This window comes from Phodopus roborovskii, unplaced genomic scaffold (genome assembly GCF_943737965.1).
Source record: "Phodopus roborovskii unplaced genomic scaffold, PHOROB, whole genome shotgun sequence".
Taxonomy (NCBI): domain Eukaryota; kingdom Metazoa; phylum Chordata; class Mammalia; order Rodentia; family Cricetidae; genus Phodopus; species Phodopus roborovskii.
In genome coordinates, this window is record NW_026126433.1 from 39,176,263 (window position 1) to 39,195,280 (window position 19,018).

Sequence of the window (19,018 nt, forward strand, 5' to 3'; positions counted from 1 at the left end):
ATACCAGACACTGTAATTTACATCTACTCCCTTGTTTAATCCTCTCAGTGACCCTTCAACATACATTCAAGCTTGGGAGGGTACTCAGGAAAAGGATGGCACACACCCAAGTGTGGTATTGGGGGGGGGGGGTCTCAAGAGAGGATCTCCATAGCAACAGACAGGTCACCATAGCAACAGATAACTATCAGATTATTCAGAGAAGTATCACTGTGACCTTCATTTTATAAAAAAGCAAAATAAGTCTCAGAGAAGTTTAGCAACCTAAATAAGGTCACACAGCAAAAAAGTAGCAGATCAAGGAAACTGACTACAGAATCCAAGTAGTTAACCGTCATAGCTTCTCCTAACATTAAGAAATTTGCCTGTGGTGTTAAAATTGGTTAACTGTTAAGTATGCAACCAGCAAAGAGGATGAGGCACCCACCCCAATGTCCACTTACTGACAGTTTTCAGGAACAGAGTAGGTGAAGCTATAGGCCACAGCAAAAGAGGAGGACTTGGACCCCACAGAGTCTTGGTTTTCACTCACTCACTCACACTGAAAAGGAAAGAAGCCTCCAGCAGGCAAGTGACTAGTGACCTTGTGCTGCAACCCAGGGCTTCACAGCCCCATGACAATCTACACCTGCCCCTTTTACAGGCTGGGAGCCATCTTGCCAACTGATAAGAAGTATTGTCTCTGAGAAGTAATTGTCCTCCACAAGGCATCAGGCACATGTCTCTGTTGTCTGAATGGGGTGACGCCAGGGCACCCTGAGAGGGTTCCTGACAGGAAGCCAGTGAAATTCACACAGAATACTGAGGAACCCTGTATTTACTTTGTTCTGAGGTCTTGCCACACCATCTCAAGTAAGGAACAGGACTAATAAGAACTAGTGTATTCCCCTATCCAGGTTAACCAGGCAATAGAAATGAGCAGGTACTTTGGGTGATTAAAAAAGAAAAAAGAAAGGCATGGTTGCCTATACCCTTAATCCCGGCATGTGGGGTGCATCACTGTGAGTTCAAGGCTTATATGGGATACGTAGCATATAACTACTTCTGGAACAGGCAGAGTTATATGGTGAGATCCTGTCTCAAAAAACAATCATCCTTGGCTATTATAGCAAGTGTATGGCAGCATGGACTATATGAGAATTTTGTCTCAAACAAATAAAGATTATATAAACTTATATAAAACCAAGTTTAGACATTAAACATCCTTCTAAAAGATACTGATGCTCAGCTGTCCTAAGGGATACATGTAACATAGGTCTGAACAGAAGCCAGGGGACAGTAAGATGGCTCTGAGGCGCTTGAAGCTGAGCCTGACACCTGAGTTCGATCCCCAGGGCCCACAGGTGAAAGGTGAGAACCAACTCCTGAAAGGTGTTCTCTGACCTCCACATACCTGTCATGGCACTCCTCATTCCACTCCAACCCCACAAATAAACACATAAACCTAATTTAAAAAAAAAAAAAATTTAAGGTGCCAGAGCTCTGTTTTAAAACACTGCCATGCCTTTGTGTTTATATATTCCAATATCTAGGTTTGGGTTTGTTTGCTTATTCAGGCCTATTTCTGTAATTTTGCCAAGAATTAGAGAAAATGTATGGCTATCAAAAGACCAGGCAGGTAAAACCTTGAAAAGGCCGGCCCGAGTTGGGAGCTGAGTCCTTGAATCCAGCTCGGGCTCGGCGTCTCTGGCACTATGCACAGAGCAAGCACACCACTCTGTCTGCAGCTCCTGTAACTCTAGGCCTAGAGGCTTCTCCTTTGTACACGGCCTCTTGCAGAGTCTCCATGCAAAGTTATCTCTCGAGTCACTTCAGGTTAGAAAAGAAATAGCACACAATTCCCCCAATCCCTTTCGAGGAGCTAGGAGCAAATCATACTCTGTCCCCTCTTCCTACATCTCCAGAGCTCCAATGTCTGGGAACCCACTTTCAAGGAATGGGAAGACAGTGAAATACCAGGAGACAGAGCCACTACTCCGAGTCACCAAACTGCTCAGAGTCACACTGCAGGGCCACAGTGTGTACACCACAGTAACACTGGCACTTTCTACCCCAAATCCAGCCCCCAAAGATCAAATTCTCAACTCTTCAGATGCATTACTTTTAAAAAGGGGTTTGCAGTTGCTAGGCCTATGAACGTGAGCTCCTCCAACACTCACACCCAGCTCCAAAAGGGACCTGATGGGAGGCTGTTCCAGACTGTCCACAAGGATTTCAGTCCTGTTCTGCTCAGGGAACAAGGTCATTTGTGTTTTTTTGAAGTCACACACAGCTTCCTTCCACAGTCAACCCCCATTACACACACACACACACACACACACACACACACACACACACACACAGGCACACAAATACGCACCCGTTCTTCAAAGGGAAGAGAAAAAGAAGTAGGGGTTCCATCATGTAACTGCTATGGCAGGCAGGCAAGAATCAGAAGGGAAGGAGAGAAAAAGGAAATAAATACTAAGGCTGAAAACAAATCCTACAGCTCCACAATGATGGGGGTGTTAATTGAACACAGAAAGAGAAAGAGAACAAAAGAGTGTTAAAAGGGGGGGGGATGTCAGTTTTCAAACCTCCTCCAATTATTTGATTGCACACTTGCACACAGTGAAAACTTAGCTGCAGAGTGCCAAGGGTAGCTAGCTACTCAGTTCTAAAATTAAAATTCACTCACAACTGCAGCTTGTTCACAAGTGTCTGTAACTATTCTCTGTAACAAACAAGTCTCTCTTTTCACCTTTTCTGAATTTTTTTTAAACCTCTGTGATTTTTGACGGAGAAGGGTAAACCTTTTTTTTTTTTTAAATAAACCAAGAAACCTTTTAGGTACTTATTTAATATTCTGGTTTTTTTTTTTTTTTTTCCAGAAAGTCAAGATGTTTTGACTTTTTTCTCCTACCATTCTATCTATCCCAACAATTCATTTTCCAGCTGGCACAGACACAGGCAAAGCAGCCTAACTCTAACATGTCAGAGGAGAAGAGAAGTGCACGGCCTTAAAAAGAAACTTTGACTGTAAATGACCCAAACTTCTCTGGCCCCAAACTGAACACGCAGCTGAAAGCAACATTCCGGAGCTGTAGATCTCGACAAGGTTTGCTCCCTGCTCACTGCAATTTGCAACCTAGCTGCGTTTTTCTTTTTTTACCCTAGTGTTTATTTTTAAAAAGCATAAAGTATCCAAATAAACACTTCCCCACACTCTTAAAGCAAAACACAAGTTCATCTACTTTTCAAAATCCCGAAGAAATTTCTGACTTAAATAACCCATCAATCAACTATAATTCAGGCACTGCTGTCTTCTTCCAGTATTACGCACGTGTTTTTGTTTTTGTTTTTTAAGTACCAAAAGGTTGATGAGACGTTTTAACCAGTTTTCCTACTTACTTCCAACTAAATTATTAAAAGAAAGAAAAAGAAACCCAAGAAACAAAAGCAGCAAGACCCCTGCCAACACACACACACACACACACACACACACACACACACACCAGCTCCTTTCCAGAACCCTGCCTAGGTGAACCGACACAAGCCCAGTGAGTACACTGACCTGCTGCACCTGGAGTGGTTTCTGCAGAGCTTCAGGTAGCCCTCAGAAACACTCATTCCATGCTATGGATGTTGACGGTGCCAATACGAAAAGTCCCCAAACAGCGAAGGAAGATGTGTGAACTGACCTTTCAAGCCATCTTTTTACTAGTTCTCGATTGAGAGAGGGAAACAGACAGACGACAGACGGACAGACTGACAGACAGACAGACACAAGGGCATCGAGAGATGTGCAACTTTACAGGCACTTTATGTTCTCTCGGGGCACCAAAAGCATGGAAGATGTGTGAGCGGCCCAGATCCTGAACAGAGAAGTCAAGGAACGTGGAAATAAAAGCTGCTTTTGAACATGGTACTGTCTGCTCTACCTTCGACATCAAGGTCTGTTCTTCCCTGAGGCCCCCAACACTCAAGTGGAAGAATGTAAGTGAGTTCACAGTCTCCTATTCAGGGGCCTCTCCATAGAATCCTGTTTTGTACCCATTTTCACACAGGGGACAATCACCATTTATATTGCTTCATAAACCATTCTGCATAACATCCTGTATCATGACTAACACACATTTTTAAGACTCCAACCATAGACATGCTGACATTAAAAAAAAAAAAAAAAATGAAAAGCAGACATCATCTTCCAACCAAAAGAACATTGTTTTGGCCATACTGTACCTTCCCACCCCATAGCTGTAGTAGCCAGTATGGCAAGAACAGTCTTTAGCGCATACCTGCATTGGACCTCTATTCCCACCCACCACTTTGATCTACCACCTCAGCAGGTTTTAATTAGGAGGCCAGAATTAACACTTGGGCCATGATATACAAGTCAGTGACCCGACTGGTGCACTTCCCATTAAAAGTATGATAAAGCATCTTTGAAAAGAAACTCTCCTTCAGTCCCTTTATTCCCTGTTCTTTTTCGTTATGACTCTAAATTTCATGAACCAAGATTAGCAAAACTCCAACTTGACGAGGAGAAACAAAACCCGAGGCTCAAAGTAAATACCCTCATTGGAGACTTAAGAAGAAAAAGAAAAGAGGAGGAAAAAAAAGGAGAGAAGAGAGCACATAATGCACACATGTCCACAGCTTCCTTTTGAGTTAATAGAAAGAAGAAGAAAAAACAACCTAAAAAACGCAACAAACTGAGGAAAAGCTGCTTTGATATTAGCATGCACAATCAATACATCTCTTAAAAGGCGTCTCTCATGGCTAAAGCAACGCAATTATCAGCTTTGCAATAAGGTTAGGTCCTGGCACAGCCACCTGGATGACTCAGAGGTCTCAGCAGCCCGTCTCAGGTGCTTTGTCTGGGATGTTATACACTACACAAGTATCATTCAACAAAGGAGCTGTTTACTAATTTCACAGACATTTGAAGGACTCGAGTAATTACATATTCAATCAACAGTGACCTCCTGAAAAGATTCTTTTTTCTTTTTAAACAGAGAAATCCAGAGAGTCCTCAAAAGAGAGAAAGAAAGGAGAGCCACCCTCCGGTGCCCTCCCCCTCCTCTCCATGTGTAACTATCAATGTATATCAACCAAGCATGCAATCATATCTATTGTCACTTTCATTCATGTCATGCCCTTGCTTATATGGTTTAGATATGAATTATTGACTGTTATACACCTTGTTGTAAAAAATAAATAAATAAATGGGATGGCAGGTACTTTGCCTGGCGTTAAAGTGGGCTAGAAAGTCTGAGACTAGCAGCTGATCCCTGTTTGCAGCAAGCACCCCTCAGTCCCTCTTTACACCCTGGCTTCAGATTGCTTTCTCAACTCTTTCTTCTTACAAGGGAGCGACTTAACCCACTTTGGAAAATCAAGGACCAAAATAAAGAAACAAGAGGACAGTTGCTAAGTGCCCTTTTCTCTGCGCATCTGTTGTTTAAGAACACCTCTGATTGATGACTGCGATTTTTTAATTGTTGCTTTAAAATTTAAATGCCCCCCTGGGATGTGTTATAAGTGTGTTAGTCTATGATATGAGGTCTAGAAAGTAGAAAAACAACAGAGGGAATGATCTCAGGATAATGTAGTGCCCTAAATCCAAAGACTTATCTCTCCTAGAAAAATCAGAGACCATTCAAAAGCAGGTTTCACCCAGTTGCATAGTTCATTCCACAAATGTATTTGAAGACACTTTTGAGAACCTCAAGTTGGTTACTCTGTGTAAATAACAAATACCAAAAGTGGCAAAAAGAAAGCTGAACAGTTTATCTCTCACACCTCCTGCCCCCAACAGCAGGGGTCAGAGGGATGGAGGCAGTAATTATAGATGAAAATATATTCCTTCAGGAAATGGACTTTTACTTTCGTATTTCCCCCCCCAAAGGCTTATCATTCTATGAATTTCCCGTCAGAACCTCTGCCTTTGCCCCAATTTAAAAAACAGTTGGTGCCAGATTTAAAGAAAACAGACTGCTTGGAATGAGCTGTCAAAGATGTTCCCCTTTAGAGAAAGCAGAAAGGTCTTTCTTGGTAGCACTGCATTTTAAAATGTTAAGCGCAAGAAAAGTAGCAGGGCCACAGATTCAGTGATTTGACTAGCCCAAGAAAAGCACCCAAAGGTTGGATTTTTTCATTCCTACCTGTTTTTTCTTTGATTTCACACAACACATTAAACAAGGCGGGCTTCATTCTGTGGCAGTTTAAAGCATGTTTTCTGCAAGAAAAAACAACAACAACAACAAACACAACAGCTTAGGTGGACACTCAAGATCAAACTGACAAAGTACAGGGGGAACCTGATCATTTAGCCAAAAAAAATTACACTCCAAGCCTAACTCTGTGACATGCTTCAATTGTTTCTATGACTTAATATACAAAGTCCCACCATAGGAAAAGAAGCAATGTTAATTAGCAGTGAGAGTAGGGATTTAACTACAGAGCAGAAATAACCTAAATTATGCCCATTAGGGAGAGGATTCCTTTCTTTTCCTCTTTCTCCTTTTCTATCTTCCCCACCCCCCCCCCTTGGTAAGTAGTTAAATCAAAGTGGAATTCTTCAACCAAGAACCCTATTGAAGACAATGAATGCAGCAGGCCAAATGCATAGGTTAACAGTTCTGTATACTCTCTGCAAGAACCATAGCCTAGGAGCTATCTGCCTCTGTGTGTGTGTGCATGTGTTTTCAAATTTAATTCATCCATGTGTTCGAATTCATTCTGCAGATGCCCCTGAATTCTCATAAACATAAGATGCTTGAAAGGTCTTGTGAGTAGAACTGTCAATTTATAAAATTTCAGTCCCCAAGTTAAAGAGTATGGAAATGCGTTGCCAGGGGGCAAACATACCCAGATGGGGAATAAATTCATTTCTCTGTGTTCACATTATGGCTCTTGTGCGCACACGGCTTATTTGCAGGTGTTGAAATTCAATTATTTACAATTAGGACCTTGCACCCACTGGGGAAAAAATAAATACAATTTTGCCTTTTAGATTAGTGATTTACCTGGTTCCTGTGGTTGTGCATGTTTGTACTCAAAATGCACTTGAGGGACAGAACAATGCCCTTCCTTCTAGTTTATTATGGACTCACTTAGCAGAATGATATTGTTTTGGAAACAAAATACTGATCTTATCAGCTACTAGCTAAGGGAATTCTGTTTACTAACTAAATGTACGTGTAAAGATAAGCAGAAAACTCTGGCACTCAAAACATTCAATTCTTTTTCAATCAGTTTTAAAGTTAAAAAAAAAAAAGATACATCTTCTATAGGAGCAGGGATCACCTACACACTATACTGTGTAGCAAGGGAATAACAAACTCAAAATTCAAAATGCACACATACACATCATCTAAAATAGTCATAGCTTACTTTCCGAATCAACAAATATATACTACAAAGGAAAAAGCTTAATTGTCGAAGTAGTTACACATTGTTTCAAGAAAAAAAAAAAAAAAAAGAGGTTAGAAATGAAAACATTTCAATATATGTAAGATCTTTTCTGGGTCTCTGAAAACACTTCTCACTCATCCGAGTTTGTTTTTGTTTTTAACACAGGCCCAAATGCAAAAAATGGGCAGATCCATCTAGAAGCTTTGCTTCCCCACACTACACAAATGGGGTTGGAGAGAGACAACTGTATTCTTCCCGGTCCCCAAACTGCATCTGATCTTTCTCAGCATCTAGGCCATTAAAGGGGATACCCGCTGAGAAGTGTTTGTCCTCAGTTTCACAGAAAAGAGAGAGCAGAAAGTATGGAGGATCCGAGCTCACTGGCCTCTTCCACTTCATGAACTTGTGATCAAACCAGTTTATCAGTGATGTCTGAGTGTATTTTTCTGGAACAATGTTATGGAAAAAAATCTGTTCCAATTCAAGAGAGAGTTGCCAGTGGGGAGCCTCTCATTTGCCATATCCATTAGCTTTTCTTCAGATAATAACATTCAAAAAGAGCACCAATTAATTTTTCAAAAATCTTTCCCCTCCACCATTAAAAGCATGAAAATAGTTTTTTGGGGGGGAGCCTTTTAACATTCCCAAGTTTTCAGGCGCCCTAAGCCTTAGCACTTTTAAGTTTACATGTTCCATGTGTTAGCAGCTAAAATGAGTGTAATTCATAACATGCGTGCTTTTACTTGCTTCCTCTTATTTTCTCAAGGCTCTGTTTCCCTTACATAAAATTCATATTATATGTTATCCACATAACTAAGTCATGTAAGGGCTAGCCATTTTGTAATATATTTAAAGGAATTCCAAAGCAAAATAGAAAGCACTCAGATTTAACAAAGCTGAGTGATTGTGTGAACATATGTGACCATTGGATTTTTTTTTTTTTAAATCCTTCCTATCTGAGTTGGGCCTTGGGTAAGCTGTTAGTAGCTTTGCCACTTAACCTGTGTTTTCATTTTGAAAGAGGATTTGCTGTAAAAATCCTAGAGTCAAGAACCTGGTGGTGGGTTCAGTTAAGGAAGCCCCAGTTTCATAGTTATATTTCTTCATGTCTCGTTCTACTGAAATACATAAAATTCATACATGCCTTCATTTCAATTTAGTTGCACTCTAAGTAATCCTGGAAAAGGCATGGGGCAGAGAATATGCTTGGTATTTGTCCCCACCCCTTTATACAGGAGACACATAAGTGTCCGTCCTGGGAAGGTGAGAACACCAACTCAAATTAAGAGACAATAAAGTTAAACTCAAAATCCGAGTCTCCGACAACTAACAAACAGTCCTCAAAGCAAAATTATCTTTACTTTCCTCCCATTTTCTTTTTCTAAAAACAAAAACGGAGTGACTGCAAGATATTTTCTTACTGTCTGACATCCAACACAGAACTGCCCTGCTTTTTGTTTGTTTGTTGTTTTTGTTTGTTTTGGGTGGGGAGTGAGAAAAGAGAAAAGACAAAAAAAAATATGGAGGGGTAAATGAAGAAGGAAAATCAAACTTGCTGAATTATCTAAGTAAGGACTCAGTGGCATCTGCAAATAAAGTGTTCTTGGGACATTTTTTATTTTGTCATGTTCCGAAGTCCCTCAACTACAGTAGGCAAGGAATGCTGCTCGGAACTTGACAATTCTGCTTCCCTCATACACTTTTTTAAAGCAGCTTAAAAAAAAAAAAAAAAAGTGCCGAGGGCCGCTTTCGGATTAGTTGGCAGCATTTTCGGCGTGGCTGCGTGTTTGTGTGCATTCATACAAATACCTCTAACAGACACACACGCACAATATCTACACACTGCCATATCACCGCACGGGCGATCACACTTTCGATAACAACGCTTCTTTAAATTGTACTCCTCCGCCATGGAGTTGCTTGTTAAAATGAGAAAAGAAACAACATTTTTAAAAGAAAGAGCTGTAGTGATTCGGTTCCCATTGTTTCCCCCTGCGAGAGGGAGGAAAAAAAAAAAAGAAGAAGAAGAAGAAAGAAAGAAAGGCAAAGAAAAGCCTCCATCTCACCTGGCCTGCGCTTCATCCAAACTCTGGTCTGTGATGGTCATAATTTGCTGTAAAATGTCCCCGATGTCCTGCTTCCTCCCGCCCTCCCCCTCGGTCCCTCCGGCCCCATCCTGCAAGTGCTGGGACAGGCCGGGGTGTCCGGCCATCCCGACCCCAGCGTGGGAATGCATCAGCCTCGGCTGCTCGTCCATCTCCAAAGGCTCCGGCAGCCCCGGCTCTTCCTCTTCGGCTCCTCGGCTCGGCGCCTGGGAAGCACCGAGGCTTTTTATCCTTCAAGCTGTCTTCAAATCCTTTTCAGGATAAACAGGGACCGGGGTTTAAAAAAAAAAAAAAAGACCAAAAGGGGGGAAAAAAATCTCTTTGCCTCTTTAGAGGATGGTGGGAGGATGGGGAGGGGGAGGGGGGCGTGAAGGGGTTGCGGGGTGAGGGTGGGGATAAGGGCTGGTGGGGAAGGGTGTTGACTCCAAAAAAGCAAGAAAAATAAACCACCTTCCCACTTGGCGAAAAGAAATCAGAGCTGCCTTTGGTTTTTCAGTCCGATCTCCTTTGCAAGGCAGAAATGGGCTCCCGGCGCTTAAATCTGTGGCTTAATCCTTTTGCAAATATGCATTGATCGGGAGAAAGGAAAGGAAGGCAGGGGGATTGCAATGCAAACTTTCCCCCCCACCCCCCGCTGCCCCCCACCCCCACTCCGGGCCAGAGTGATCTCAAAGGGGGTGGGCTGTAGCAGAAGCCAGATCTCCCCCAGCCGTGGCGTCAGGCAAAACCCAAGCTCTCTCCTCCGTGTCTCTGCAAACTCCAGCAGCCCCGTCAGCCTCCTGCTTTTGTTTAGCCCAGGCTCAGGACTCCAGAAACATATACAGAAAAACCACAGCCTGAGAGGAGGAGGAGAAGGAGGAGGAGGAGGATGAGAAGGAGAGGGGAGGGGGCCGAGGGAAGGGGGGAGGGGCGGAGAGACCAGGAGGCGGGGGCCAGCGGAGGGGGGTAGGGCTTCAGAGCCCCGCCCCCGTCTCTGATTGGCCAATCTAAAGAAACCGGCTCTTCCTCCCACTACTTTCCACCAAGCTCCTCCTCCTCAGCCTTCTTCAGCTCCTCCTCGCCCGGGTATCCTGTCAATCAGAGTTTAGAGGCGGGCCGGGATGAGGCGGAGCTAAGAGCAAGTCTCCAGTCCTTAAAGGTGCAGAGCGAGTCTAGCTCAGGCTCTTGTCTTGCTTGCCTCTCTTAGGCTGCGTCCTTGAGGAAAACGTGGCTCCTCTTAAATGCAAGACTGTAAAATTAACACGAAAGCACACAGACGGTGTGGATCCCTCCGCCCCACCCCTCGTTCGCTTCTGCAGTGAAGCTGCCATAGTAAACTTGGTCCTCTGAAATCCTTAAACCTCGGAGAAACTGTTGAGAGCAAAACTTTGCAGTGTGACGTAGTTAGTAAATAATGATCTCTAATATATGAAAGTCTAGATAGTAGATAATTTACAAAGACTCACCTCCAGGCCAGCAAAAAAAAAAAAAAAAAAAAAAAAAAAAAACAGATTGCCATTAAATGTGAACTAAATAAAACCAAATAAAACTGAAGAAAAATACTAATAAATAAGTTCACCAAATGAAAAGAACTCAACACTTCTCTTCCCCCTGAGGGAAGCTGATTATTTGGCTTAAACACTTAATAAAGGATTGCATTGTCACTGTCTGGTTCTAGTTTTTAATATAGTCTAATAAGCATTAATAACAGGGAGAATAAGGAAACTGACATTTATTGAATGCCTACTACGTACAAAGTAATTTACTTGAGTTATTGTATTTAATTCCCAAGACATCTCTGTGAATTATGGAATATTGTTCTCATTTCACAGAGAAGAAACTTAGAAGAGTTAAAGTATTTGTTCAAAGTCCATAGTTACAAATATGAAAGCAGGAATTCATACTCAAGTTTGGCTCTCACCAAGGCTGGGTGTGTCTACGTATAGTAGGCCTCATATCTAACAGACACATGTGAATGTGATAAAAGTTACTTGTGTGCCTTGTGTTTGTGTCACTTGAAACAGAGTTAAGTACTTAAAAGAACAGATATTAAAACAAGAGGGTTGGGATTGAGAATACATAGTTAATAAATAAGTGAATTAGCCAATCAGTAGTGGCTCACACCTTTAATCCTGGCACTCCAGAGGCAGAGGATGACAGGTCTCTGTGAGTTTGAGGCCAGTCTGGTCTACAAAGTGAGTTCTAGGACAGGCTCCAAAGCTACACAGAGAAAGATAGATAGATAGATAGATAGATAGATAGATAGATAGATAGATAGATAGACAGACAAACAAAAGATAAAGCTGGTATGTAATTCCTGCCTGAGGCAATCCCCAAAATTTCCTTTGTTTTCCTTTTAGTTCAGCTAATAGGGGAATCTAATTGGGGAGATATTCTCAATGCCCATAATATAAAACAAAACAAAACAAACAAACAAACAAATAAACAAACCCACTGACCACATAGGCAAGTCCTGGACTGCTTTGAAAGTTAAAATACTCTCTTGTGTATCCAGTACTCTCCCTGCATGGCTCTATACAGCCAGCCTCGGTATCCCCAATCAGCAGAATGGGCCATCACCTAGCCAGGCACTTGGAGATCCTCAAATAGAATGTTCTTCTCTTCATTAACCATTATGCAAACGCTTGGCAAGATAAGGGGCCCTCAGGGAAGCACTTCAAAGCAGCTCTTAACATGCTCATTGGCACCCATTGGCAGAAGGGCATGCAGTAGTGTGTATTAACTGTACTGACAGTGCCATATTACTTAATAAAAGTGGCTTTATACACACACATATCTTGACTTGTAAGCTGATGGTTTAATCAACACTAATGAGAAGTTGAGTAAAACTATATACTTAAAATCATATGTCAATCTCAGCCTATGTGGTCTCATATATTCCTTGCCTCTTACAATGTGAGGTTGGATAGGAACCTATAAATCAGTTTTGAAGCAATTCCGAGCTGTGAATCTAAATGTTACCAAGCCAAGTACTGAGAAAGGCACCATACATACTATAAAGATCAGTATTGTCTAGGGTCATTTTGCTAGGGGAATTAGAGATGTGTACAATATTAATTGTACAAATGACTCATATGTGTTATTTACCAATCTAAGCTTTTCTGTTCAAGGTATTGAGTTAGGTCACCACAACTATCTGGTCTCAATTCTTATGCATCTAACTATGACTCCATACAGTTGCCCAAATACCTTTCAATATAAATAAATGGCATACTGAAGAAACCACACACTACACAAGAGATGAAAGAAAGTGAAAACCACTTAGAGTAAAGTGGGCTCTGAGGTGGTTCTGAAGGGCACATTTGATCTCACGGTTAAAGCATGCTTCAGGGGCCACACTAGAAGTAATGGTAAGCCTGTATGACTGCACAGGCAGCAGCTGTCAGCATGGTGCTTTCTCTGGTGGACACTGAGGTCACATAAGAGACTGTTTCAATCATATGAACAGGTAGCATGGCTAGTTATACAGTTGTCCAAACCAACTGGTAAATAAATGACTACCAACTTGCCCAAATCATCAGGGTAAGTGTGTGTGTGTGGGGGGGGGGGGAATCGATGTCAAATCCATTAGGAAGGAGGCAAGAGAAATAAGAAGGCAAGGGTGATGCTGAGACCACACCAAGATGGTGTCACTGTGAGAGCTGACTTGATATGAGTGAGAAAGAGAAAGGAAGCGGCTTCCAGTCTGGAATGAAGCAGCACTGGGATATGATTCATCCAGTGCTGAGTCTGATGTAGGCTTTTGTAGTAAGTTACCACTTAATTTGGCTAACTTAAGTCCCATTTTTAACACCTCTCCCTACTTTGCGGTGAAGATGGCCTGGCATGGCACAGTGTCTGACTGGGATTCATTCCACCCTTCCGTGGCATAGATTGTATCAGCACACTAAGTAAGCCACTGTTTCCAGGTCTTACAGTCTTGTGTGATCATCTCTACACACTGTCTTCTGAAGCATGATTGTCTGAAGTCCTTATTTTTTTTTTTTTTATGAAAATAAAGGAATTCAAAGGGAGCAAACATCTTAGGTGAAATAGAATGACTAGGATCGAATTAGAGAAGTTTGAAAAGTAGGTTCTGAGGGAAAAAATTCTACGTGCAATTTCCCAATTTTATGAACAGTGACAGAAGAAGGATACTGTTTTTCATTCCTTCTGTAACCGGACAACAACACTTTACTTATAATCCCTGTGTTACAAATATGTGCTGAAAGAATGAATAAGTCTGGTGATCTTGCAGTACTTAGAGGAGCTGAGGCTTGCTGAGTCCTGCTTTCTGGATGTGAGTCCTGCTCAAAATTTTACTCAGTAACAAAGCAGTTCTCAGTCCAACCAACTTCTAAGGTGCCACAAAGTCGGGCCACCATGCTCACCTCTGTGAGAAGACTGGGTGATGCTGAGAGTATTCGTTCAAACTTCTTCAAATCCTAGTCAAACACACATCATCATCCTATGCAGAAAAAGAACAAGGTGTGGGGAATGAGTGAAAGGACACCACTATATTCTCTAGCAAACCAGGGCATGGATTTGTTGGTACTGTAAGGATTCAGGCATTTTGCTGACCTGGCTTATTCACCTGGCAGAATGAACCCAACCAGTATCCTGGTCAGCCCAGCGATCCATGAATGCGTAGCCTGCACGCAGGCTCAAAAGGCACCATTAAAAGAAAGACCCCCGCCCACATACGATCTCTTTCTGGTTCCTCTCTTTCCCACTCTCTTCCCTACGGTTCCCCTGGGGCAGAAAGGACTTTCCCTGTCTCCTTCTTCTGTCCTCTCTGTGTGTCTCTTTACCTCTTTTCTCTTCCCTTCCTTTCCCTCCTCTCTTTCTAATAAAACTTCTCACTTAAGCTCTGTCTGCCTGATGTGCTTGTCCGTCCATCCTGGCCAACCATGGAATCTTTCAAGGCCCCCCATGCAAGGCCCCCTCATCCATTATCATAACAGGTACTGTCAGAGATAAATTTATTACTCCATGCTGCTGTATCATCTAAGCAAGACACTAATTTATGCACCGTAGTCGTTTGAATGAGAATGGCCTCCATAGGCTCGTAGATTTGGATACTGGGTAACCAGGGAGTGGCACTATTAGAAGGAATTAGGACATGTGGCTTTGTTGAAGGAAAAGTGTCACTGAAGATGGGCTTTGAGGTTTCAAAAAGCCCATTGTAAGCCTAGAGTCTTTCTCTTCCCTAGGCCTGTGGATCTAGGATGTAGAACTATCAGCTCCTTCTCCAGCATCATGTCTGCCTGTATGCCACCATTTCCCACCATGATGACAACGGACTAAACTTCTGAAACTATAAGCCAACCCCTGGTTAAACATTATCTCTCTTTTTTTGTTTGTTTGTTTGCTTGTTACCACACTGTGCTATTTGTGAACTTTTCACTCACCTATATACCTTTATGTCCTCCATCTACCTGGAATATTTTTCTTCTTTTTGTTTTGTTTTCTCTGATGTTTTTGTAGAAATCTTGTAGCTTTGCCCTGACTCTTTGCCTTACTGGGAAGTCTTTAAAGTTGCGGTGGGTTTACTTCCCTCTGAATTAGATCACAGATATTCTAGAATGAGGACTCTTAACCAAGGTCTATATAATAGCTTTAAAAGTTCTACAGAGTCCTGGAAATTATACACAGAAGTTGGTAGTGTATGCCTGTTCACATTACCTGGGAGTAGGGGCTATGTGTATGTATATGTATATGTATATGTATATGTATATGTATCTCTGTGTGTGTGTGTGTGTGCGCATGCGTGTGCATATGTATATCAGAGCCTCAGGAGATTTCAGGGGCTCCACAGTGTAGCATCTATTAGTCTTAGATAATAAAGCTATAAATGGCACAAATTTACCCTGGCATCTTGAGAAATCACATGGTTCTATTTTCTAAGAAATCCCTGTTTCAAATTCCTATGCAGAAGTAGTTCCCAGATTGTCAACAGCTCATTAGGAGTAGCTATTGAATGATAGTCAATATTGTATCAATGTTAGAACTAAACAGCCAACATTTCAAACCCTTGAAAGCCAAACAAAAGTGTAGGGGAAGGGTTGATGCATTACATTATCATGGTCATTGTCATATTCTCCAAGCTCTGGGAACTTTGTAGTGAAGAGCCAAGCTGGATCCCTTGACTTGCACTCTAATTTATGAAATAATACACAAATAAAGAAACACATATGCCCAGAGACTCATAAATCTTGTGGATAGTGTGAGCCAGGCTGATGAGCATCTTCAGTGCTCAGCCTTGAATAGGATGTCTAGGTCATACTTCTCCTCTCAAAGCTCAGGGATCTGTGTAGAAAAGAGAAAGATGAAAAGATTGCAAGACCCAGAGGTAGTGGATGACTTCCAAAAACAGCAGAATGGATGCACGTATGAATTCACAGAGGCTGTTACAGCATGAACAAGACCTATACAAGCCCAAGCCAGACAGCATCCCTCCCAGAGCAAAGGACAGTAAGTCCCATCCCAGCCAAGAAGCTTTTTCAAAATAATAGCTGCCAGGAGAGGGAGAATCAGTTTTCGTCAATGGAGTAACACTGTGTATATCAACAACATTCCAGGGGAAGGCCCCCATGATCAGGAGCTGGTTAACACAAATTGGCCTCCATGTTTTTAGTGGCTTTTGATTATTGTTCTTAAGAGAAAGAAAGACCATGAAGTTGGTCGGATGGGGAGGAGGAGAGGATCTAGGAGGAAGTGGGAGATGGAAAAGAATGTGATTTAAATATACTGTATTGAATTCTCAAAGAATTAAATAAATTTTTTAAACAAATGACCAGTTTCCGAGCAGCCAGTGGGTTTGGTCTTGGGTGATGGGATGACACAAGGACAGGCATGCAGAGATTCTGGGGAAGGGCACACAAAAGGGAGAGGCAGAGTGGTGGAAGAGCAGGTGCCAAGAGCCTGGTGTGGGGTAAGCTGGAGGAAGGAAAGAAAGCTAAGTGGAGACCAGACTGAGGCTCAGAGGTGAGCCAGCATTCAGAATTCTGTGCTGAGCCACGGCAGAGTTAGGATTTTATTCTAAGTGCTTTTGAAGTTCAAGGAGGATGCTAACTAGGGATTTGACATCAAACTTTGACCTGACAAATGTTTTGTGACAGCATGCTCTATGGTACTAGGCACTGTCTAGTCAGCAGAGAATATGCTAGCGGCAGACACCCCAGGCACAGTTTCTGCACTCATGACCAAGAACTCAAGAAGAAAATCCATCCTTAGCAAAGGGATCTTCATTTACCTGATGTTTCTGGGAATGGCTTCTTCACACATACATGTGCTTTCATTTGACTTCTTTCTTACTGTTTTTTTTAATTATTCCTCCAAATCTACAAGACACTTAAGAGTTCAACACTATACTGTCCATACAATGAGAACGTTTTATAGAGGGTGGGAAGAAGGGCCACCTCTCTCTGAAGGGCCACCTCCATCTTCCCCAAACAAGTATCTATCTTGAGATTCAGCAGCTGAGGTGATACTAAAGGATATATATTGGCAAGGCCCAAAATACTAGAAAGAAATAACAACACATTTATCAATTATTTCATTAAAGGAATAATGTTGGATAGAGTGGCATGGATGAGGAGGTGCCATCTTATTTAGCTCTCTGTAAACTACAGTTGTTCTTCATGAGATATCCTGCTTTCTCATTATGGGGCACTGCTGTGGGCTGCCACACCTCTTTCCCGAACTGTACGTTTCTGTGTTATTTCACCCTGTCCAGAGCAAGGAGGAGTGGGACCATACCTTTGCTTCCTTTGCCTGCTGCTCAGGCTTGTTCCCTGTGTGTGAAAGAGTCTGAGCTGGCATTGTGCTCAATGTTTCTCTATGGTCTCTATTCCCAGTGTACTTCCTTACAGGGGAAAAAGTACATAGACTATGCAGGGGCATTAACTGCCAGTGTCACTCTTCCATGTCTTTGGTGAATTATTGTTCAGGCTTGAAAGACTCCTATGTGTTACAAGCATTGAATTTTGCTTCTTGCAACACATTCCCCTAGAAGCTCCAGCTCAACACATATCTTGGCACATTTGATTTTGAATAATCTGGATGGGTCATGGTCAACTTTCCCCTTGTCTCATGCCCTGTTGATTTTTATCAACAAATATTTCCATGTCAGTCTAAGTTGTTCAGATTTTCTAGAGCCTTTTTTATTTCATATTTCACCACAGGGCTTAAAAACACTAATCCCCACACCAGTCTCTGCTGAGTGAACCTTTTTCTTAGCTCTCTTGGGAATACAGCCCTATCTGGATCAATGAACTACACACGTAGTTCCTCATATAGCCAAGCTGCTCAGTAATGCTTGTCTTCCATTATTGTCTTCAAATCCCTCATAGCCATGGGGACCCCAGCCAATGATAAACAGGTGTCCCCAATGGCTCACACGAACCAGTCCATCAAGACTGCTTTTCATTGTATTGTCCCAGGTTACTCACTCAGCCTTGTCTTAGGGATGGATGGATGGGTGCCTCTATTACCAACTTTGTTTGTTTCAATAATAGCAGGCAAACTCATCTACTCACCCCCCATGTCCCACAACCTCACAAGCCCAGCTGTGCAGGTTCTTTGATTTATTGTTTTAAAGTCATCCCCAAGTTTAGCTGTCCAGATATAAAGAATTCTCTAATTATCATCATTCCCTGTGCTGGGCCATTATCAAAGTCTCCATGATGAATCTGGGATTTTCCTCTTCCTCTGTGGTAAAGTTCTAACCTCAGGGATACCTTCTGTCACTTTCACCTTGCTCTCTCCCTCCTCTCTGCTGTTTTTGGATTCTTGGAAGGGCTCCTTAGCACAGGCCTATTTTATACTCTTTTTCCCTTGTGTGCCACCAACTGTGAAAAACAAAACCATCAAGACAGCCTCATCTCAACCCTCCCTCTTCCCCAATAAGCTTCACTTTTCCTAGCAGATGACAGGCTAATAGACAGTAGATAGTCTCTTGGTAGTTCCTTCCTTACAAAGGCAAATTCTTTCGGGGAGACAGCTCACCCTCAGTTACATGTCTTACCACCCACAGCAGAAGTCAGCCAACTGCCAAAGTGGCCTTTTTACTCTGCATGTTTGCTACCTTTGGGGATTGCAGTGTATTGTCCAGCTCATCAGTCAGTCGGGGGCTGTCCCCACTACTTGTACCCATTTATTAAGGAGGAGAGTCATCTCATACCATTTAGATAAAGATGGTCACTCTGGGATTCTTCAAAAGGATTTTTCTCTTGCACAAGTCTTGTCCTAGTTGGCATGTCTTATCATCCATAATAGGATACATGCAACTGCCACTATAGTACAGAGGAATGACATTTGTCTTAGTTACAGTATTATGTGCTGGTGAAACACCATGATCAAAAGCAAACTGGAGAAGAAAGGGCTTGTTTGGCTTATACTTCCATCTCACTGTTCATCATTGGAGGAAGTTGGGATGGGAACTCAAGAAGGACAGGAAGCTGGAGGCAGGAGCTTATCCAGAGGCCATAGAGGAATGCTCTTAAGGGCTTTCTCCTTAACTTCCTTTCTTATAG

At 42.3% G+C, this 19,018-nt stretch overlaps 1 protein-coding gene across 4 annotated transcripts in view; it reads right to left on the reverse strand.

Moving 5' to 3' along the window:
* Nucleotides 1–10,370, reverse strand: part of Pbx1 (PBX homeobox 1) — a 298,829-nt gene extending 288,459 nt beyond the window's left edge. For 2 of the 4 annotated variants that reach the window (XM_051186204.1, XM_051186200.1), the window contains exons 1-2: nucleotides 9,465–10,369; nucleotides 6,147–6,220 (exon numbers count right to left, since the gene is read on the reverse strand). In XM_051186204.1, the coding sequence (XP_051042161.1) occupies nucleotides 6,147–6,220; nucleotides 9,465–9,655 (265 nt within the window). In that variant the 5' untranslated portion in view covers nucleotides 9,656–10,369. Of the gene's footprint in view, nucleotides 1–6,146; nucleotides 6,221–9,464 lie in introns of all 4 variants that reach the window. The other 2 variants (XM_051186201.1, XM_051186203.1) reach the window with 2 other exon arrangements.
* Nucleotides 10,371–19,018: the final 8,648 nt, after the last annotated feature.